Below are 23,480 nucleotides of genomic sequence, written 5' to 3' on the forward strand. Positions count from 1 at the left end.
AGAAAAGGAGGAAGCCTGTATTATCTGTCTCAACATAACAAATGAGAAAAACTTCACTCCTCAACACATTGGTTTGCTTTTAAATCAGAGCCACGACGAGAAGGACTTTAAATCCTGAAAGCATCTGTCAAACCTCGTCACCGCCGCCTGCAAGAAAACATCAATCACGCAAGGCTTGATTGTCACAACAGCTCAACCATATGTTGAGGATTAATTGCGGAGTTTAGTTCTGAACTGAAGGAACCGACCCGAAAAGGGAGAACCATATTGTGGGTTGTATAGAATTTATGACTCATGTAGCGACATTTGCTCACGAAATGAGTTTGAGAGATGGCTTAATTGAGCAACGCGGAGCAGATTGAAGGCCGGATGCAGCAACTTCGTCGCAAACGCTGTCAAAGAGGAGCACGACAACAAATGCTTCGTTTTCAATCTGAATTGCTCCGCATCAAAATATGAGCACCGTCGATACAGTAGGGAAGGTCATCTGTGTTTCTGCATGATCAGCACAACAGGAAGCTGTCATGATTAATGCTGTGAGACATGAAGACACGAGCGTCTGACTGGAATTCAAATCAGGGAACACCTTTTTTAGAATTTCAAACTACAGGAGACCTTTCAAGTAAGATATACCGCTGCTTCTTAATTGAGTTACACATTTCTCACTGTGAAGAAAATGTAAGAAATCTGTATTAAAAACTTCATGAACTCCACAAGACACGCGGTTTGTGCAGCCAAGCGTGGCCGAAACCCACAGAAGTGTATTTAAATCCCGGTGGAGATCCCAAAGTTTTCCGAAGATACCAATTATGTCAGGCTGTGTTTTTTGGGGGCATGTGCGAGCGTGTGAAAACAATGCACAAGACATCCAGACTGTTTTCATCTGATGAAATGGTGCAGCCATGAAAAAGAAAAAAAAAAAACACACGCCGTCTTGTGTTGAATTTTTCATATTGTATAATTAAACTTGAGGCGATATCAAAAGAAGGTTAAATCTTTTTTTTTTGTTTTTTTTGTTTTTTTAGAGTGGGGATGCTTTGGTGCTAATGAGCGGGAGACTTCGGACTTTTAAGTTTTAGTCCAGTAAAGCCTTGTGTAAGAATTGGCCACCTTTGTACTCCAAACCACTGGGGGGCAGCATATCACACAGTGGTTGCTAATAGCTGCTAACTGCTACTGCCATTTAGTTAGCTCACGTAGCCAGGCAGCTAGTGGTCTGGACTGAGACCTGCAGGGGGGTGTTGGCGTTTGGACGGGCCGGGGCTAGCTGGTTAGCATGCTATGCTGTCTCCAGCAGATGTCTCTGCAACAACACATGGCCGTCATGACATCCAAACACTGTTTCGTCACATCCTGTTGATAATTTTTTTTTGTTTGTTTTTTTTGCAAACTAAAATAATTACATATTGCACCTTTACAATAAAAAAAAAATATGCTGAACAGCACATTTCAGAATCAGGAGGCTCTTACGTAAACAGGCAGTCTGCATAGTTACTGTGACTTAAGTAATCAGATGAATGGTGTAAAAGTACATTTCTCTTTTTGTCTCTACTTTATTACTTTTCCTCTTTTATTCTGTGATTAATTCCTTTTACCTGTAATAACTCATAGTTTCCTTTTGTGTTTATTTTGGAATACTGTTTTTTTTCTCCTTTTTCTTTTCTTTTTCTTTGTCAAAGCACCTTTTAAACTTTGCTTTTAAAGCTGATATATGAAGTTGGATGTTTGCCTCTAAAAGTGTAGTGGAGTAGTAAAACATTGGAAATACTCGAATAAAGTTTACAATAAGTTGCCTATATTAAAAAAGTAGTACAGTACATTAAACGTAATTAGTTACATCCATCACTGCAAAACAAGAAATTTATGCAATAAATAAATAATTTTAAAAAACAGCGGAGCACAAGTATACATCAGCAGGTTCACACATGTAGGAATATGTACAATGTGTCTTTATTATGTCAACATGAAAACACTTTATCTAAAACCTGGACGCACGTGTAACCATCATCATCATCATCGTCGTCGTCGTCATCTTGACAAAACGTGACTGCAGGCTGCATCAGACCTCAGTGGTTCCGAGTGGATCTGAGTGGATCTCGGCGCTTCGTTCACGTCGCCGGTGCAGTGCAGCTTTAACCGGTCCATCATGCCTTGCGGTGTCCCAGTTCAGCTCGGATGTAATTGACAACAAGCTGCTGTGGTTCTCGCCTCAGTGACGGACGGACGGACGGGCGGAGCAGCGGAGACACGCAGCCGCATGTCGGATGTCCAGTAACCGGACGGACGCGTGTTTACATACCCGCGGCTGCTGGGTGCGGGGCTCGTGCGTGTGCGTGCGGCGCGGCGCGGCGCGGCGCTCACTCTGATGCGGGATAAACAACGATCTCCCGCGACCGGCCCGCAGGACACGCGGCGGAAAGTAGCGGATTTCTAACCGAGGACACAAACGGGAGAGTTTTCCTAAATGCTCTGACACACAGCTGATCGCAAGAACAAGAAGAACAAGAAGAAGAAGGAGGAGGAGGAGGTATGTTTACTGCTTTGATTTTAAATCTATACATCTGTGTAACCCCCCTTCCTTATGTTTGTGTCTGCGGTGAACACACAGAGCTGTTTTTAGCCGCATGAACTTTATTTCGCACGTTTTCTCCTCACTAACATGCGGCCTGACACAAGAGAGAAAAGCAAACAGCCTTAAATGGCGAGATCCTGGTGTTCCCCTCCACAGCATACCTGCTCCATGAGCCAGCTGCAGGAAGTGAGTGACTGTACCAGTGTGAGTGGTCAGTGAGTGGGTGATCTGCTGCTCAGCCCTGCAGTGAGCCAGCTCTTAATAGACTTTGGGGCCCAAAGTGCTCGATCAGCACTGGTGTGTTTTTAATCAGAGTTCCTTCAGCCGAGTCGAACGCGGCCACGGCAGAGAGCGGAGGGGTCTTCGAAGCACACGTGTGACGGAAGAACAGGTGTAGGAAGTGCAAAAACAATGAAAAAGCAGAGTTTTCTCACATCAGAGGAGTCCCTGTTCCCCTCCGTCACCTGCTGCACCGGCCTGCTGAGCTGTGATTTTACTGTACTGCGAACTGTTATATTTAGAGCTGCGACGACTAATCGATTAATCGCTTAGTTGACAACTGTTATTTAATCAGCTGCCCTTTTGATAGTCCATCTGTTCGAGTCATTTCTTCGAGGAAACGCAAGTTTGAATTCTCTGACGTATAGTTTACAGTTGTTTAAGACAAAGAAAAGAGGCAAAACTACGCAAACGAGAAGCTGTGACCCAGTGAAAGTTTGATCATCTGAATTGGAGCTGCAACGATTATTCAATTCATTGATTAAAAAAGATGAATTGCCAGCTGTTCTGATAATGGATTGATTGTTTCAGATTGTTTCAAGTATAAGATGCCAAGTATTTGCTGCTTTTCTTTCTCATTCATGAAAAGGAAAGTGAAGAGAGAGTGAAGAGAGAGAGAGAAATATGAAGACGTCGCTTTGCTGTCTGGGGAACTGTGACAAGCATTTTTCTCACAAACTTGACATTTTCCAAACTAAACAATCAAACCAAATAATCAGCGGACTGTCAGTAATGAGAGGGATTGTTGGCTGCAGCACTTCCTTGATTGTCAAAAAGCTTCTGGTTGATTTTCAGTTGATCAGCTTCTCTGAACGTCACGTCCATTCAGGGCTGTAAACCAGAATCTGAATTACACAATGCTCATTGGTTCCTTTTCAATATGTCTCTTCATGTAGTCAATATTTGCCTTAACTTCAGTGTAATTTAACAGGCTTCAGTGTAAACCCAGTCCAGTTTATCTGTCAGCAGACGCCCCCCTTCTGACCCTCCCACCACCACCTCGTGGTCTGCTAAGCTCCGAGTCTTACAGGGTTAAAAGCTTATTGTCTCCATCAAGCTGATTAGTTAACTTTTGAGACTGCGGGGTGGCAGTTTGGTCACACATCTTCAACGTGGCGATCGTTAGCTGCAGAAACATCATAGACGGGATGCTCACTTGGAATTTTTAATGTGTTTTCCACTTGACGTCAGTCGTTTCAACAAAACTTATTTCCCACATATAGTCGTGGAAATTGTGACAAGTACCTGCCCGCTGGATTAAAAGAAGCAACTCCATTCACGTAGAAACGCTGCTGCCTCTGTGTTAACAGGAAAATCTGAGTTGGTTTCTTGCAGGACGGACGGCTGACGGTATCTGAATGAAAAGCTGCTCTGTCTGACGCCTCCCTGAAGCCTTTCCTCCGGCTTTTGTTCAACCTGCAGCCACGTCGCTCTCCTCAGCTGACAAAGCCGATGTGGACGTAATCTCTAAAAGGTGTCTGCACTGAGTTACACACAGCTGTAGAGTCGGGGCACAGGAAACAAGGCTGGAGGAGAGGTTATGTTATCCTCAGGGTGGACTAATAGTGGTATAAAGTAGAAACTGTTTTAATATCAGTGAAGAGAAACAGGAATGATGAGAGATGGTGCTGTTTGATCCTAGGCTGTGTGCCAACTTTAAACCAAGAGTCATGAACACATTACTGCGAGGGGCTCCGAGCTCTCAAGATACTCCATCAAGAGGAGCGACATCCTGTCGGAGGACGAGGGTCAGATCTTAATCTGGTTTGCTTTTTGAAATTGAAATACCCGCAGACATCGGCATTTCTTGGCAGCGAGTGTTGCTCGTCCACCGCTGATCCAGGCTGAAACGTCCCCAGAGGATTAATCCTGACTTTCCCTCTCATGCAGCGATGGATGGGTGGGTGGATGGCCATGACACTTTGTACAGACATTCATGTTCCTCTCAGGATGAATTGCAGTAACTTCCTGTCAGGTACGCCTCATCAGGTCGAAATTGTTCTCCTCTATACTTTGTGTTTGATACTACGTATTAAGCAATGCTAGCATGCTAGCATGCTAAACTAAGATGGTAAACAATGAACCTGTTAAACATCAGCATGTTTGCATTGCCACTGTGAGCATGTCAACATGTTGATATTAGCATTTAGCTCATAGTGCTACTGAGCATGTAAGCATACTAACACGCTAAAGATGGTAAACAGTCATCTGGAGCAATAACCAATGACATTCATCTTTTGCATATGGGGAGGCGAGCCCTGAGGTTAAAATTGCTAAAACCTGACAAAATAAAGCATGACACTTGCTAGCTTGGTTAGCAACCAGGTTATCGTTCAGTGCTAAGGCTGCTAGCTTGGAGGTTGTTGTTGTTTGATGTAGATAAATAGCGGATGGAAAAGGGGAAAGCCACCTGAAAAAGGCAGCCAGTGACGGGCTTTATACGAATCATTGTGAGTCAGACTAATCTCTTCTGTGACTCCATTGTGGAAAGTGCTCTGCAGGGAGTTTCTTCTGGGGTGAAATAACGACCCCCGGTCCTTGTAGTGGAGGTCCTCCAAAGGTTCCTTGTCCCCGGGGAAGCTTCCTGCGATGGAAACGCAGCTCACCCCGGCCTTGCACTTTGTTTGGTTGTTATCTTTTCATCTCCAGTTACAGCATAAATAGCAATTACAGCTCTGTAAATCCGCTCTTATAACAAATATCTTCTTTTAACGAGGAATGAGGAGCACTTGGAGCTGCTAGCATGGCTGTAGAGTCACATTAGCTTTTGATTTAAGATTCAAGAGTTGATAAGTACAGCACTGAACATGCAGCGTGTTCTTTATTTCATGTGGAAAAAAACCCTTGTTTATATACCTCACAAACAATATACTATGTCATTGGGTTTGGCCAGCAGTGTGTTGTATGAGGATAACGCTGTATAGACGTATGTTTTTTGATATGATCGGTGTCGTAGCTCTTAGTCGGAGATGAATTGCCCCTCTAGGCAGTCGACTGAGCCGCGTGACGGTTAATCTCCACCAGCATAGCCGACTATGAGACGTTCCAGCAACGCCCCGCTTAATCCCGAGTTTGAGGAAAAACCCTGCTGCCGCACACACACACACCTCCATGTTTTCTCGCAGGCCACATTGGGAGGAAACAAAGAGGAAGTGACAGGAAAGCACGGGCTGCTTCTTAATTGTCAGTGATTGTTTGGTTTACTTTCCCAGACGGTGCCCTCCAATCAATCCAGTCATCTGTGTAGGGCTCGGACAAAGCCAGAGCTGTGTCGCCATGGTGAGGGATTGTTTGCATCCAGTCATGCTGCTATCCATGCGGGGACACACACACGCACACACACACAGACACACACACAGACACACACACTGCAGCATGCCCTTTTGTCTGTGCACCACTTGTTTCAGCGGACCCCCTCCTGCCAGCTCAGCCTCCTTGTTGCTTTAAAAAATTGGCCTCAGATTGCATCATCGTCTGTTGTTTGTTGACCTGCACGCTGCTGCTGCCGCTTTCAACACTCACGTCACATTTCAGGCGTGTGAGCAAAATATTAGCGAAATATTCAAAGTGTGTAAAAATATAGTTTGACTGTACTGAGGAAAGTTCTGATTCCTGTCACGCTGATATTGAAATGTCTATGTTTAAATACCAACGTTGCACTCCTTTAATTGAAATCAGAAATTTGAAATCAGCACAAATAGATGTTCTAACACACATCGAATTAGGCGCTTAAATGTGTCTTAAAATAGCCAAAATAAGTGTGTTTGAGTACTTTTTTTTTTTTTTCTCATTTGTTTTCATTTATTTCATAAATCATAAGCTTTGAAGTGCATTGTTTCATTCCTGGGCACACGTGGAAGTTAACTTAAGTGCAGTTTATTAATTCAAAACTTTGTGTTCCTTATTTTTAAAAGGCAGTTTCCCAGATATATCATTACAGTGACTTAAGTGCAGTCTTGCAAACATAAGGCCATCCTCATCAGAAATACAACCATATGGGTCGACTGTGAAAGCAGTTTATTATGACCCTTATTTACATTTCTTGCAGGGACCTTTAGTGGCTGTAGTAAACGTGACGGCAGGAAAGGAGGGTGTCAGGTGGAGAAGTATCAAGATGTAGTTTAGCCAAAACCAGATTGTGTTCTAAACCTGACCAAACTGCGACTGTATGCAGCTGGCCATGTGCTGGGAATGGTGCTTGTATGTTTTGTGTTTCTTTTCGTAAGAATCTTACTTTTAAGGCCATACTAGGCAACAATATTCTGTTTCGTCTGTTTCTGGCAGGCCGCTGGATAAACAAGTCAGGGTCGGGAGTTCAAACCTCATCAATGAGTTTGTTTAAGTTTAATTAAGTGATGGACTGAGAGAGCACTGGGCTTAGGCAAGGCAGGAAATGAGCTCTTCCATGGGTATTTTGCAGTTAAACCCAGACTTCAAGTTGTTTGGACTATTTTCATACTTTCAGTAATCGTCTCAGGGATATTAACAGAGCTTTCAGTGGTATTTTTGTGCTGATGGGTCCTATGAATTACCGTCCATATTTGAGGAAATGCATGTAAGAAACACTTGCGTGCCACGCTGCGACCCCTCCCTAACTCTGCCTTCTTGTGGCATCCTGAGAATGAGGGGGAGGCAGACTGAAGTCACAACTAAGTTTAGCTCCTGTGGTTCACAGCCCAGATGACACAGGATTCTTTATGTCTGAAGCTAAATGGCAAAAGTCGTGCGGCAGCGAGGATTTGCACCGATAGCAACAACCTTTCCTCATTTCACTGCAGCTAAAATGAGCACTGCTGTATCTTCTCTACTGGCTCTCATAGCCTTCAGAGATTAACTCTGTGTCTCTGCTGCTCTCTCTTCTCCTCATCGCTGCCTATTTTGTTTGACCATTTGTGCTTATACAACTTCAAATGACTGCAGGAACTCTGTATGACAGTTGAAGTAGGATAATGTAAACACTGGAAGCTCCAGTAGAACGTTAACAGTTAAACATTGCTAATATGCAAACATTGTGCAGTTAATTTCAACAATTTTTGCAGGGTTTTAAAGCATGGGCAATATTACATTATGTGTGTGTGACACACTATATGTAGCACAGAGTCTCTAAGAGTCTTTAGTCTTTCAGTTTTGTGTGGCAGGAATGAATCCTGAAACCCAGAAATCAGTTTATCGAATCGATTATTCGAAGTCGACTGAAAACTGATATGTTGGACTGATCAAACAACCAGGGATGAATAAACTTCAGCTCAACTGACTCACCATCTTAGCTTCTCGTGTTGGCATTCTGACATTTGCTCATTAGCATTAAATCAAAACACATTCTTACCTCACAGCCTCGCTCTGATCTAGAATCAGGTGTCGAGGCTGAACAGAAGCTACCTGCAGCGGCCTGCGCTGTTGGATGGCCCTCCAGCAGGAATGCCTCTCTCCCGCGTTAATGCGTTAATTTGTCCTGGATTCCCTACGAATGGATGACTACGTGAAGGATTGAGGATGCAGCCGGAATGTGGGGCATTTGAGTGTGTTTATCAAACTGTGACTAATGGAAAAGGAAATTCCAACAGCTTCAGCACCTTCTCCCACAGGTTCAGGCGTTACAACACACTGTGGAGACGCACAGCTCGGTCTGGTCCCACAGTCACTTTGGATGTATGCATTTACAGTCACCCAAAATAGAAACACACACGATGTACAGTAGCATACTAATTAATTTGTGTGCGCTCACCATGTTGCTCGTATGATTTATTTATTCGCTTTCTGGCGTTGGGACGGCTTCAAAGTGACTGTAATTTACATCAAAGACTGAACCAGAGAGAACGTGGAGGCAGCATGATGAAAATTCAGAACAATAGCGGCAACGGGAAAGAGCCGCAGAGGTGCCGAGCCTCGCAGTGATTCAAGCGCTAGAAGTTATTAGTTGGGGTAAAGAAAATTGAAAGCTTGTTTCCACAAGGAATCTGGGGGGCCGCGGCGGTCCTGTTGTCAGAGCCAACATGCGAGGGATTCGATGAGCCGGACATCGACGAGCTCGAAAAGCCAGCGTGGCGTGAAGTTTCCAGGTCACAGCTTCTATTTCCCCCATGCGCCTCGGCTTATGTCAGGTTGTTCGGTCCGTCCAAGCGGTTAGGAGACAGCCGTTTCATCTTCAAGGATCAAAGTATAGAAAAAGCCTATACATTCAAGAAGCTCTGAACATCTGCTCCTGCACAGCTGCCTGCCAAACAGCTCCTCGCTGCGTACGGTGTGATATCGGTGTCAGAGGACCAGTGGGAGAGCACCAGGAACGAAATGTTACATTCAGGACCCCAACTTTTTTTCCGTCAGCGTCCTTGAACAACTTTAACCATCCAAAGTAGATCTAACTTTAATGGTCTCATTGGCCATTTTAAACCAGTTTTATGAAAGTATATTTTACAGCCTCTTGCAGCTCATCGCCTCACTATTTAACCTTTTCATTTTAGAACATTTGTGAACTCAAGTTATTTAACATGCTGAACATAAATTCGCCGCAGCTTATCTGGCTCTCTGTTTTGATGACAGCTTTACGACAGTTGTATCGCAGAGGAGCGAATGACTTCAGCCCGACCTCTCACACAGATGTGTCCCAATTGCAAGTGTGTGTGTGTGTGTGTGTGTGTGTGTGTGTGTGTGTATATATATACGTATCCAAAGTGTGGGAGAGGTGGAGGGAGCAGTCGGGTTTACAAGCCTGCGTCAACTGGCTCGTCCATTTGGATCAAACCGCAGCGGGAGTCCAACATCACTCGTCACTGAATAAACATTGTATTACAACATTTCAGCCGCAGCTGTGAGAATCTGCGGGCGTCATCACATCGTCGTCTGTTAGGACACTGTTTGTTGTGAAACCATGTTGCGAATGCAAGCCAACGAGTTTGTTTAGAAATACCCGCAGAGTCGAACTTTTCCAAACAAACGGTGCGTTTCTGATTAGACGTGTTTCCTGCCTGAACGACCACCGATCTTTAATTTCGCCGTCTCCCATTTCCTCCACTGTTCTGCTGAGCTGTATTCATAAGTTTAGTCTCATTTACTGGGCCGGTAACAGGCGTCTGGGTTCAGACGAGTCCTGCAGTATCAGTCTTAGATCACAAATCATCCCACCAACAGCAGGCCTTGCCCTCACCAAATGCCTAGTGCAGTGTAATGCAGTCTCAGTGGTAAACGGCCTCAAGGGGGGGGCAGTAGTTAAATTGCAGGAGGATTGGGACTCCCCCCCCGCTCCGGCTGTGATGAAGATGGAAGGCGCCTAAATTGTTAAGGGAGGCCGCGAGCGATGTGGAAGTCAAGGATCAGAGCAGAGCTGATGGTCCAGTCGAAGGGGGAAAAAAAAAAAAGCAGAGCTGCTGCCCAGTAGGGTTGCAAAAGTCTGAGCATTAGGCACCAGCTCCTTCGCTGCTCTGCTGCTCGCTCCAGCTCGCTGCCGTGGCCTTGCCAGGTTTGTAATGACTGCCTCGCTGCTGAGGTGCTTGTGTCAGCAGTTTGGAATGGCTCTCGTTCTGCGTGCATGCGACCGCTGAAAGCTCTCCTGCACTGACACTGGGGGAAAATGAAAAATGCACTGGATGAGGCCCGCTTGACGGTCACAGTTGCCGCACCACAAGTGTGCTCCTGCAGCAGTTTGTCAGAGACATTACAGGAAACGGCTTCACAAAAGTGCAAGTGTTGGAAGTTGTTAAGTGGTCGGTTTACAGGAGGCTGGTGTCACTCTGCACGGCCATGTGGCACTTGGTTGGTACTTTTCACAAAGAATTTAGCTTCAAATGTGTCGTCTAGACGTTATAAAGCTATTCTGGGAAGTATTTTAACTCAATCATTTTATTATTATTATAGGCAAATATATTTTTTCACTGAAACAGTTTTTAAACCAAACAAAATATGTTAAACCACCTGCACTAATGTATTTAGGGGTAGCAACAGGCTTTAAACACAATACTGACATATTGATATGGCTAATACGTTAGCACGTTAGCTTAGGTTAGGGGTTGTGTCTCTTGTTGTGTTCCCTCTCATTATAGCCTGGGCCGCTAAATGCTGTTCCGACTGCTCAACAAGGACACTAACAAAAGACTTTTTTAAAAGTTTCCTCTGCAGGTAATGTGTTGTTAGCCTGACGCACCACATCGTTAGAACCATCTGTCAGTTACCGTCTGTCACAAACTAACTACAGCTAATCAGATCAAGAGTAGGAGAACGCTACTTCCATCAACGTTTTACCAGTCATTGGAGAAAAAAACTGAAAAATCTTTTCCAACAAGAAAAAGTTTGATTCTTTGCTCTTTTTCCAATGAAATAGACTTTCTAATTCTGATATATATGATTGCTATAGCAGCTAGCTAACCACTTGACAAGCCACCATTGTTGCTTTCAGACGAACGGTCCCTTCTCTTGCTGGTGGTCACATCTTGCGCTCACCTGTAGCTGCCTCCTGCTGTGTCCACTTGTGCCTAGCTTGAAGCCTGGCTATGTGGATTTGTGAGATCAGCTGATGTTAGCATGCTAACCATCTAGCCTCTGCTCATCCTGTCTCGCACCACTTTGGACCTTGAGCTTTTGACAGAACCGCTAGCTGCACAGCTAACTAGCAAATGGCATCTGAAGTTATTAGCACTTTGCAGTTACTCTGGTTATACTGTTTGTTTGGAGTATCACCAGCAGCCAGTTCTTACATTTTGTACCTTTTTTAAGGTTTTTGTTTTGCACACAAAAGGAGTTTTGTCTGAAATGTTTTAAAAAGTCCTTGCGCCTAACATCGTTATCTGCTTGTTCTTTCAGGGATGGACAGGAAACACTATTAGCACCCCCCTGTGGTGTTAGAGGAATGAGGGCCTCTGGATGAAGGCAATGGAGCTGAAAGTGTGGGTGGACGGAGTGCAGCGCATCGTGTGCGGGGTCACAGAGTTCACCACATGCCAAGAAGTGGTCATCGCTTTGGCTCAAGCCATCGGTAAGCTCAAGCTTACTTAGTACAATATGATAAAACAGCGTCATCTCTTGTGCTCCGAGGTAGTATCCTAGAAAAATGTGTAATATTAAAAGGAATATGGGCAATACAAAGTGAATAAGTATTGGTTATATGATGGGTAATTCACAGCCCAAAATAAACACTAAAATAAAGTCTGTGGAAATCCAAGTGGCCAGCCAATAATGTGGGATGAAATCCTCTTCATCTGGCTCCTGTGCTGAAAAACTTCAACTAAAGTGGTGTAAAGGATATTTTGCCCAACATAAATCCCTGTGGGGGAATTTCCGTGATGTGGGTTGGTTCCAGTATTGGCCAGGCAGGTTGTCAGATGTAGTGGAGATGATAAATTGCAGTAAAATGAAAAGTGACTAGAGGGCACAAAGAGATTTTCACCATAAATAGGCTGCACAGAACAAGATGAGTCATGCTGCAGACTTTGGTTTATTGACGTGGTGTACGACTGCAGAGGAATAAGTCGACGCTCCGTCTCTGTTGGTCATTGAATGGATTCAAATGTACGTAGAGATCTTTGTGAATGCAGGACAATAAAAAGGATTTCTTCGAATTGAGTGATCTTTTTCTGTTTAAATGGACAGATGTACACAGAGATTTTTCCCCGAGTTGAAACGAGCGTATCTTTCAGGGTGACAGTGTAGCGGGAGTTACGGCGTCCAGCGTCCTTTGTCCTCTCTGTGCCTTTTGTCCAGGCGAGGGCACTTTGATGTGAATGGCTGCAGTGATGAATGCACCTCTTTTACAAGGGCCCTTACTGTGAGGGTGAGGGTAGGATGGGGACTGTTCTACTCTTATCTTTATGTGTACAGACAAGAATGCACACACACACACACACACACACACACACACACACACACACAGAGCTGTGAACCATTTAGCGTCCTCTGTTTTCCCAGCACAATCACTTCTTGTTGAGTTGCATTTTTCCACTGTAAAGTTCTTTTACTGGCCAGGCTGGTAAAGTTCTTTGAGGCGACCAGTGCTGCTCGAGCGCTGGAGAATGTTGTGAAATAAGTCAACGAATCTGTTCCGTCTTGACTCTCGTAATTGCAAAATGCGTTTAATCTTATTTATTTTTTTATGTTTTTGTAAGCACGCTTAGCTTCCTAGCACCGTGATAAGATGCACAAATACTATAAAAATCAAACTGTGTCGACACGTTAAATGATCCATGTTGCATTTACAGGCCATAAATCTTGGTTTCATCAGCACAACAATGAAAGTGAATTGTGCTTGCGACTCGTGTATTAAGGGGCCGAGGATAGATCCTTGGGGAACACCACAGGTCAGTCGGACCTCCCAGGAGGAGAACAATAACTTCTACAACAGAGAAAGTTTTATTGAACCAAAAAGATGAACTAGTCTAACACAGTAGATCTCAAACCTTACCAAACTCATTTTGCTTTTGACCTCCTGGACCCCACCATGAGAACCACCAGCCAAAGCTTCACCCCCAACCCACTTTTTAAGCAGTTCATTGAAATTAAGTGATCAACTGCATCCAAAGAAATGCTGAAATCACTACATTTTATAACTAACTAACTTATAATGAGGGCAGTTTGAGTGATATTGCAAAAGGCTCTTATCTACAACACCGTCCCACAATGTCAAGACATTCCTAGACATAAAATATGTAACATGAACATCAAAATCTAACTTCAGTGCAAGCTATCTGTAAAAGATTAGAGTCATGTGTGTGTCTGGAGGAGAACAGGCTGCTACTTGGACCACCTGTCTCCTCAACCTCCCCTCAGGACTTTATTCTGAATTCCAGTCAAAGTCGAATGTCAGAATTTCCTACTTCTGACCTCCAAACGTTCCAGGTGCACAACACCAAAAGGTAACGAAGACCTTGGCTGGCAAGTGAACACACAACTGATTTTACATCACTATTATACTTGGAAACGTATCAAAATACTCTATTAACTCGCCTACATGTAATACAAACACTGTTGTCTAAGTAGTAATTCTGAGTTTTAGTGGCATTTCATTTGTACTTTTTCTGGTAAGAGGTCGGAAATGTTCCAGTTCTGAAAAGTCTGCAACACGGCATTAATGAAGGGACGGTACAAAAGACAGAGTAGGAGTTTGAGATGGTTCACAGTGTCCTCTAAAGTGCACTCACCCAACAGCCCGCAAAAATAAGTTGGCAAGGAAAGATGGCGCACAGGAAGGAATCTGAAGTCAGGATACATCTGGAGAATGTCATGTTCTGTAGCTGCAAAATAAGTAAGAAACAATCAAAGTTAAGTTTTGAAGAAAGAAAGAAAGCATCCTTGGTTTTTATTTATATAGAATGAAACTGTCCACAAACTCAACTTCTGCTTCATCAGGACTGTCTGTGTTGTCCGCTGAACAAAAAGATAACAAAACAAAATGACCCCACAGCTGTCATCACATTCAGATGTTGCTAAATCCCGATTGGTGCGTGAAAGTACATGACGTCAGCTGTTTCAAAACAGAAAAAAAAAAAAAAAGGCCTCTAATGTGAAACAGACAAATGTGTGATTTGCTGAACCTGCCTCTCTGAGCTGATAATGTTCTCCAGCCACTTATCAAGTTCTCTTTCTTGCCCCAGGACGCACCGGCAGGTACACTTTGATCGAGAAATGGCGCGACACGGAACGCCACCTGGCGCCGAACGAGAACCCTGTGGTGTCCCTCAACAAGTGGGGTCAGTATGCCAGTGACGTCCAGCTCATCCTCCAGCGAACTGGCCCCTCCGTCAGCGAGCGGCCCACCTCTGACGGGCAGGCTCGCGTCCCGGAGCGCGGCCTCTACCGACAGAGCCTGCCGCCTCTGGCCAAGCTCCGCCCGTCAGGGGCAGACCGCTCGCTCAAAAGAAGGGAGCCCAAACGCAAGTCCCTGACGTTCACCGGAGGGGCCAAGGGTCTGCGGGACATATTCGGGAAAAGCAGAGATGCTGAAGGTAGTGTGCCGGTTTTACTGGCCTCCCTCCTTCCCTCCCTCCCTTCCTTTATGCTTTTGCTTGTCAACAATCCAATCACTGTCCTTTCATCTCCTACATTTTAATCCAGCCAAACAGCCCCAGCAGCGTGGTGTGAGCCTCAACCTGCGAAGGGTTGGAGGTGTTGGAGTAGCATCAGCACCTGGGAGTCCGGCCAGAGACCTGGGCCGGCTGGTGCAGCTGCAGAGAGACAAACTCCAGGCCCTGGAGAGCCGTCTTCTGGGCTGCGAGGCCGAGCTGAGAGACTGGGATGAGTCCGCCGGCGAGGCCAACGAAGTGAGTAAAAATCAGCCGCCAGCTGCCAGTGAAAGATCCCTAACACCTGCACTCTTTTCCCCCATGTCGGGAAATATATTAAGGTTAACGCTGCCTGTTACATCTCAACATCATCTCTTCTTTACCACGTTTTGCTTTGTAAGTGTTTCCATCGTTCAAGTTGAACCATTTTCCGCTCACCAGGGCGGAAACCTGGAGGAGGAGCTGCTGCTTTTGGAGCAGCAGGTGAGGAGGAACGACGCGGAGATGGAGGAGGAGGAGTTCTGGCAGAACGAGCTGCAGATCGAGCAGGACAGCGAGCGGCAGCTCCGGCAGCAGCTAGCCGAGCTGCAGGGCTGCGTGCGCGAGTGCGAGGCCAAGCTTTCAGAGTACTTATCGCGCATACAGGTGAGCTCGGCACGGAGAAGCTACCCAATTCCATGAAAACGTGTTTGTGGATTTTCACCTGCAGAAACAACTAGTGCAAATCAGAGTAGTCCTGTGTGAAACTGAATTATTTCTGGTTTTCTGTGAAGATTATGTTCATGCCAGCTTTTGTTTTCCATATGATTTACTGTCTGTAATGTCACAGAGCATGGAGGTGGGCCTGGAGCAGGAGCGGCTGCAGCAGGAGGCCGAGCTCAACCAGAAGGACAATGAAGAGGAGGTACAACAGCACACAAACACTGAGGAGCGCTGTCTGTCCAACTACTGAGACAGAAAACCCTGTCTCATCAGAGACAGCAAGGAGTGTTTCAAATTCATCCAAAATAATCCACAAATTAGATGAAATTGGGAGAGAGTGGGGACAACTGAGAGATTATTATAGTCGATATATTGATTTTAACGAAAATTCTGCAGTGCATACATTTTAAGTAGTTTTTTTTCGCAGAATCATCATCAGGAAATTTCTTTCCAGCAAATATTTCTTCATATTACAGTACACATGAAGAAAGATCTAGAAGTCTGAAAGCCAAGCGGAGTATTCAATATAGCAAAGAGCATCAAATGTGTCATTTAAAATCTTTTTTCATTCACTGTTTGATTAAAAAAACAAATCAGTGTCGCATGTTTGTACCTGTTGTGCCAACTTAGAAGATGTTTGCAGGCTAAACTGAGACAAATGAAATAAAAAGCTACAAAGTGGTCTCACACATGGCCACATTTGGAAATCTGCATTGTTTTTTCCCTACAAAAGAAGCTCATTAAAGCACGAGAGTCCTCCTACGTCTTTATATACACGAGGATTAGTTTCTCAAGCCCATCACCAGTTGTGATGAGCGTTGGCTCTCTCTCCACACTTCCACTCTGGCTTTCAGGTGCAAACACAGCTGGAGAAAGTGCGGGCTGAGCTGGAAATGCAGAGCCAACACACGGCGCGGCTGGAGAGCAGCTGCAGGGCGTTGGAACGCTCACTTGGCCAGTCGAGCAAGAGATTACAGGTCAGCACAGATCCTACTGTTCACTATCATCATTCTGCCTTTGTTTTGAACACCATTGACTCTAAATCAAAATGAAAGCACCCGTGGTAAGTTCCCCCCGTACGTGTTGAGGGGAATCTTATTTTAGGAAACGTTTGAAGAAGGGCTCATTAAAAAGTTAGCTAAGTTTGGCGCTGCAATGTTTGAAAAGAGAAAAAAAAACTGCACACTGCACACAGGTGGAACTGTGAAAATCTAAGCTCATTAAAGTTGTGGGCAGTGGAGCAAAGATTAACCTCTGGATGTGCAGCGGATCCTCGACTGCGTGCGTCCCGGTGTGAAGCGAAGCGCTCTGTGCGCAGGCGAGGTCCAGCAGGGTGTGGGAAGCGTGAGGTAATGAAAAGGGGAAGGGAGGGAGGGTATTACAGCATTCTTTGCCTGATTAGAGAGGGGCCTGAATAAGAACACAATCCCTCGCCTGCAGTTGCGTAACCATCTGGGAGCTAACGCTTCTCTTTAGCTGTCTCATCTGGGTTGTGACTTCTGCAGAGATCCTGAGCACAGACGTCACAGTTTTTTTTGTTTGTAATGCACATGCCACTGGTGGAGGACGTACTCAGATCCTTTAAGTACAGTTTACATATTTTAGGATGTGAGATTTGTGTGTTTTTTATTTGCAGGTCCAGGTGGTCAAATGCACGCAAGCCGTATGTAGAGAGCTGTTCCTTTTCAAACAAGTCGTCAGAACGTCCGCAAGCTTGTGATGTCACAACTGTACAGTCGCCTTCCTCAGCCACAGTCCCAGTGAAGCAGCAGTTATAAAAACACGGCAGAGTTGTGCAGAGACGCAGCGAGTGGCGTCTGCTCAGGCCTGTGAGAGCTGACCAATCAGAATAGACCGGGGTTTTTTTGCGGGAGAGGGTCTTTAATGAGACAGTGATTAGGATGAATAGAGGCGCTGCAGGAATGGACGGTATGAGAAAATAGTGTGTCTTCTGACCATTAGGAGCATGTTAACATTTTCCACAATAAAAGTACGAACCTGGAAATTAGCATGATCGACTGACTGATTAGCTAACTGATGATGTCAAATAAATCTTGTGTTGTAAAAAAGTAAAATCTATCCCTCGGTTCTCAAGTGAAGTACCGCTAATTCAAATGTGTGGTTTTGAGTAGATGTACTTATTGCTTTCCTTCACTGGCACATTGAATGTATGACCGCACTGAGGAATTGATCTCATTTGATTTATGCTTCTGTCTCAGGAGAAGGAGCAGGAGCTGGAGCAGCTGACGAAAGAGCTTCGACAGGTCAACCTGCAGCAGTTCATTCAGCAGACAGGCACCAAGGTCACCGTGCTGCCTGCTCAACCTACAGGGGAAAACTGCAATGGCACGTACACACACACACACACACACACACACACACACACACTCAAAACGTATATAGACTCCACAGCTTGCCACGTCACCATCACCTTGTCAAACGCTGTCACCACATTCTGACCAAGGTGCTCTACGTACAGTCTTGTCCTTACATGTGTACGTACACAGTGCCACCTTGTGGTCACCCTGACATCGACAGGTTAGACTGCAAGACGTGAGCTGCTGAGGCGAGGCTGTTGTGCCATAACAGCTTAAGTCTGTAACCCCATTACATGGACCAAATCACCAGCAGCCCCCAAAAAATGCTGCAAGAGTTTCACAGTAAGTCAGGAGGAAAATCCCTGTTTTCATCCTCAGAATATAAAATCCCCCGGAAGGTTTTGGGGCGTACTCTTTCTCATTTCTCTCATGGTTCAGTTTCGCATGTACTGTAGTGGCGACTGTTTTATCACACCTTTTGCTATCAAATATTTGCAAGTTATTATTTAAAAGACTCTCTGTAACTGATCCTAGAGCCGTAGATGAAGTTGTGTCCCTGGTCCTTGATGTCTGGCTTCTTTCTTTGTCACATTGCTCACTACAGAAGTGGAGTCTGGCTCTCTGAAACGACTCGGCTCTTCTCGGCTCTTACCCAGCGACCTTCGCACCCTCCAGAGCAAAGTGTCCTCCAGCCTCAACCCTGAAGGCATCTACGTCTGACCCCAAACTGCGTCCTGGAGACATTTTTCCGAGCAGCTGGGAGCTCTGACGTTACCGAGCTGCTGGAACGCTCTTGAGCGAGGTACTCAAAGGAACCAGTTCTGGGAACAGTCTACTGTGGAGGATGGTGGCAAAAAAAAATTGCAAGGAGGATCATACAAAAAGAAAAAAAATAAACCACAAGACTTAAGTATGTTGGACATCTTTCCTGCACCGCTTCCTCTTCCATCAGGTTGAGACTCAAACTGATGTCAATATCCATTCGCAAACTAACATTTGATCTACTCTCAGTCAACAAAAGATCAAAAAAACATTTAAAAACTACAAACCAGCATATATATATATATATATATATATATATATATATATATATATATATATAATCTATATCTTCATTTCTATGTAGTAAATCACGAACTGAAGAGAACTTCAGGATGCAAAGTTTGGACAAATGTAAACGTCATCCATGCATGACGCCACACCTGTGCTATAACCACAGCCATATCTGATTGCCTTACTCTGATGCCTGAAAACACAGACGTCAATAAGTTTAATGTCAAAAACAGAACTCAAGGTAGCTACTGAACTTTGCGCCATATGAATAAAAAAAAATAAAAAATAGCGAGCACCAATTCAGGTGATACCAAGTTATGGTAACTGATGTCAGAACACTGTAAAAATAAAAGACAAAGAAAAAGAAAACTCAATTTTAAGGCGACTACATGTTTGATACTCAAATTTAACGTCTTAAACTTGTGAGTTTCTGCAGTGTGTAACTCAGCGCTGGCTCCTTTTCTTTCACGCAACTCTGGGTTTGCTGTCACAGTTTTTGACCAGAAGTGTAATTTATTTCCTGCGTTTTGTAACACTGTAAAAAATAAAATCTTTCCCCCGTAGTTTAAAGCAAACAACTCGAAGCGAACGATTAGAGAAGATCATCACCAGCTGCCGGACATTTGTGGTGAAGCGGTGGCTGTCTGCTCAGTGTCGCTGCAGGGGCCATTAATCTTCCTCTTTTGTTCCAGCCGAACGCTTCCTCCTAAAAGCGTCTGAAATATGAAAGGAGTGATGAGTGATAACCGAGGCCTTTGAGCCTGCGGAGTGAATCCCCGGCCTGGAAAAAAATGTTGCCAACAATGACTTTCATCCCCTCCCGTCTGACCACCAGGTGGCATCAAATCATACGACATCCACACAGGTGAAAAGTTAACTTGTGTGAAAGTTGCTCCCCATCTGATGTTATCCGTCTTTATCCATTTTCAAGGGTCACATCTTGTTTTGTAAGAGAGCCTCAGCTCTTGAGATTTCAGTGAGCTGCTTAGATCGTTTTGGCAAAGTGTTTGACATGTTTTCACTGTGTTCATTAAGCAGGGACAGTATCACACCCACATAGCATTTCAGTGAACTAAAGATGTTTCGTATGAACCAAAGCAAGTGTGAAAAAAATTAATAGTTAGATGAATGTACTTTTTTTTATATATATGTATGCAACTTATACCCATGAGATGCTCAGACTGGAGTCGAAACAGTCTCCGCTCATATTTCTCTTGTCGTTAGGTGCCAAGTGGTTGAGAGAGAAAATGCTAAGTTTTACAGGAAGTGAGATGACAGCAAAGCTAAAACATTTAGAGTGCATACCTCCGCCAAGCCCAACAGCCCCCTTCAATTCAATCAAGCCGACTCCAGTATCAAATGAAACATACATAGATCCGCTCAGTCTGGGTGTTTATATGGATCGGAATCAAATTGTACTCACTCATAGATACCAGCCACATAAATACGCAAATTTTCTTATCAAGATTTGGGAGATATTTATAAAGATGTCAAAAAGGGCTCACAATCTTAAAGAGAGTGAGGACAGATTTCACGGATCTGTCCTTTTACCTTGATTCCCACCAAAGTTAATGGGGTCTGTTGTGGACCGAGAACCAGACTCCATCCATGATTTATGGAAATCCATTCATCAGTAGTCAGTAGTCAGTGTACGAAAACGTATGCTCATCGGCGGAGGTAACAACGCAACTACAGTTCCACAAAAGTCTGCTTGTTACTGAACTAATCCGTTTGCAGTTGATTGTTTCTCAACGCCGGATAAAAAAAAAAAAGAGATCTCTCTCTGGGTTTGTGGGATTAAACCGACGCAAGAGAATATATCACGCTGCCGATGCTGAAATAATTTCGAAGACTGTGGCAGACAAGTTACATCAACAGTCCATGCACACGCGTTTTAAGTGTGAACTTTTTGTTGCTTTGAACCTGTACTCTTGTTTCAGTTTCAGCTCCTTTTATTTGTCACTCTACAACGCAGGGCTGTACAATGAAATGCAAGCTGTAGTCCCTTCATGCTCCACAGGAAAAACAATTGTTATCGTGGAGTGCAGAGGATTATTTAAGGAGAAACTAAGAAGCTGCTTCTTCGTCTGGCGGCACGTCAGCGGACACTCTTGTATCTCTTGCCAGACGGCAGCAGGATGGACAGACTGGTTGGATGGGCGTTTATGCAACTTCAGCTCTGATACAAACTGTGCACAGATTTTGGTTGCAGAAAGTCATTGAGTACATTTAAGTGTTGTCTTTAAGAGCAGATGTGGGTGAATCCCATTGAGTGCTGCTTTATTCAATGGGAGACACTCGACTTCTCTCCACTACTCTACTTTTTTAAAGCTTTAGTTACTTTACACAGATTACGAACACCAATATATATCCAACATATGAGGAAATTATGTCTGATTATAGATGGAGCTAGCCAGCACTGTACTCATTTGTTGAAATTAGCTCGAGCTTTAGCAGCTGGGACATTAAAGTGACACGTGCTGTCTGTAATCCGATAGCAAACAGTGATTTTTCTCTGATGTGCCATGTACTGTCGGAGCTTAAATCATATGTGTTAACATTTTAAATGCACGACTTGTATTTCTACACGCTGGTATTCCTGCTTTTACCTGCGTTCTGCCATTTTGCAAATACATTTTCGTCTTTTTAAATCTCATCCAACCATCCCCACACATCGCATCGCATCACACGCTCATTGACCCTCATTTGATCCCGTGAGCAGCGAGCTCGCGTTTGCACGACAACAAAGCGAATTCCTCCCTCCGAGCGCGAAGCAGCTTCAGCTTCGTCGTTTGCTCCGCGGCGCGAGTGACACCCAGAGGAACTTGCATCACGTCTTTACAGCAAACTGTTCTCTGAAACTGTAACAGAAGTTTTTTCTTTTTTTTTTCTTTTTAAACTCCCCCGTCTCTTAGTATGCAGTGGTATCATCATGGTAACAACTTCAGCTGTGACACAGAGCCTGTAGCCCACTAATAAAGGAATCACAGCTCTCGTTGACTGAAGGTTTCGAATAACGGCATGCCTTACTGAAAAAAAAAAAAAAATGTAAATAATGTCTACATATCACATCAGTCTCTAGACTGTTTTTAAAGTAGATTGAAGTCTGACATATGCAGAGTGCTAGATAGGTTAGGTTTTAACGCTGCCGCTCGATAGGCAGCTCCGCGTGCATGCAATAACGTGTGAATCGGTTTATTTAGGCTCCCAATTAGTGGCTAACAATTCATCTGTGATTAATTTTATTTTGGGTTTTGCTGTGTCCCTTTTCGCCTCGCTGACATTTACACAGATGGAGATTTTGAGCTTCGCTAAAGTGCAGGCAGACAGTTATACTGGCAGAAAAAAAAGGCAAAATTTGCACATGCTTTTTCTCGCCTGCCCGTCTGATTCTGGCAGGGACGACGTTAATGGATGTAAAATAGATCCGCGTCGCGTCGAAAACATGCGAACAAGTTTACCGACACCGCTGCTCGTGTCTTTTTTTTCCCGCTTCCCGGATGGAGACGGTGCCAATAATTGGTTTCTGTTGTGCCATCAGTGGTGCTTTTCAATAAAAGTGCATATAGAAAAATGTGACGAAGGAGCCATTATGGAAATAGCCATCAAGTGGTTTTTGTCGAATGCTATTTTTTTTTTTTCTTTCTGAACACGCTGCAGCTCAGGGATATTTCAAGACACAGAATTACCCCCGACAAGAATGGGCAGAAAGTAATTATGGATAAACGCTGTTCATGATGTCTCAAGACATTTGACAAGTTAAACTGTGTATTTGCTCTCACGGGGACTCGAGCAGCTGTTTGACAGGTGTAACATGTGGCGTCGGCTCCTCGATACAACAGGAAAAAAATGTAACTGGGGTGACGAATTGGCTCTAAGAGACGAAGCTTTACATGAAGATGAAGTGTTTCTCTTGCAGCTGGGTACACTGCAACACGTGAACACTTCGCTGTAAACATCCTGCTGGTTAGATGACCTGCGCTTGGCTTACATCACTGACTTTGCACTAACCCGACACTTAGACAAGACGAGTTATTGTACACGGTATTATGAATGTTATGATTTTTGTATTGTTTTACTTACAAGTTCACCTCCTGTATTTTTTTTTAGCCTCCAGAATTTAACAAATCTTTCCTTTTGTGGGTCATCAATTAGCCACGACAGTATGTATGAAAGATACTGGAAATCAAATTAAAGAATAATGTAAAATAGTATAAATAAATGAATAAGATATATTTAAAAAAAAAGAAAAAAACATGCCAGAAAAGAATAAACTGTTACAAAGTGCTGAATCGTGTGTCTTTTGTGTTGTTTGTGATTGCATTTTTCTATTTCTCAGAAAGGAAACAAAGGCTAGAGAGAGTTTAGTGTCTAGAATTGGCAAGAAAACATGACCTGAGCAGGTAGAAACATACTGTTGGGTCCCTTCTAGCAAACTGAACTAATAAAATAAGGTACAAGGAATTCAATCAATTAGTTTTCTGGTGATTCTCGTAACCTGTTGATAAAAGCGGTACGACTGCCTCGTGTTGTAAAGACCTTGATCTGTACGGCTGGTGCATTCATTCACTT

General features: G+C 44.1%; 1 protein-coding gene across 5 annotated transcripts; it reads left to right on the forward strand.

The window, feature by feature from the left end:
• Nucleotides 1-1,821: 1,821 nt before the first annotated feature.
• rassf8b (Ras association domain family member 8b) lies at nt 1,822-23,197 on the forward strand. Of its 5 annotated transcripts, none has more exons than XM_037121005.1 (9): nt 1,822-2,524; nt 11,645-11,816; nt 14,428-14,778; nt 14,888-15,093; nt 15,277-15,480; nt 15,665-15,739; nt 16,392-16,514; nt 17,757-17,883; nt 18,460-23,197. In XM_037121005.1, the coding sequence occupies exons 2-9, from the start codon at nt 11,705-11,707 to the stop codon at nt 18,573-18,575; spliced, it is 1,314 nt and encodes a 437-aa protein (XP_036976900.1). In that variant the 5' UTR covers nt 1,822-2,524; nt 11,645-11,704; the 3' UTR covers nt 18,576-23,197. The 5 variants fall into 5 exon arrangements, with proteins under 5 accessions (XP_036976900.1, XP_036976899.1, XP_036976901.1 ...); XM_037121004.1 differs by having other exon boundaries at nt 1,824-2,527; XM_037121006.1 differs by lacking the exon at nt 1,822-2,524 and adding an exon at nt 4,430-4,826.
• The last annotated feature ends 283 nt before the right edge of the window (nt 23,198-23,480 follow it).

The sequence above is a fragment of the Acanthopagrus latus genome, chromosome 14, assembly GCF_904848185.1.
Source record: "Acanthopagrus latus isolate v.2019 chromosome 14, fAcaLat1.1, whole genome shotgun sequence".
In the NCBI taxonomy this organism is placed as follows: domain Eukaryota; kingdom Metazoa; phylum Chordata; class Actinopteri; order Spariformes; family Sparidae; genus Acanthopagrus; species Acanthopagrus latus.

Bases quoted from the DNA above. Each gene is read 5' to 3' on its own strand.
- rassf8b (XM_037121005.1), top strand. From the start codon at position 11,705: ATGAAGGCAATGGAGCTGAAAGTGTGGGTGGACGGAGTGCAGCGCATC. The intron at 11,817-14,427 runs GTAAGCTCAAGC...TTCTTGCCCCAG, and splicing joins CGCTTTGGCTCAAGCCATCG to GACGCACCGGCAGGTACACT. The intron at 15,740-16,391 runs GTACAACAGCAC...TCTGGCTTTCAG, and splicing joins AGAAGGACAATGAAGAGGAG to GTGCAAACACAGCTGGAGAA.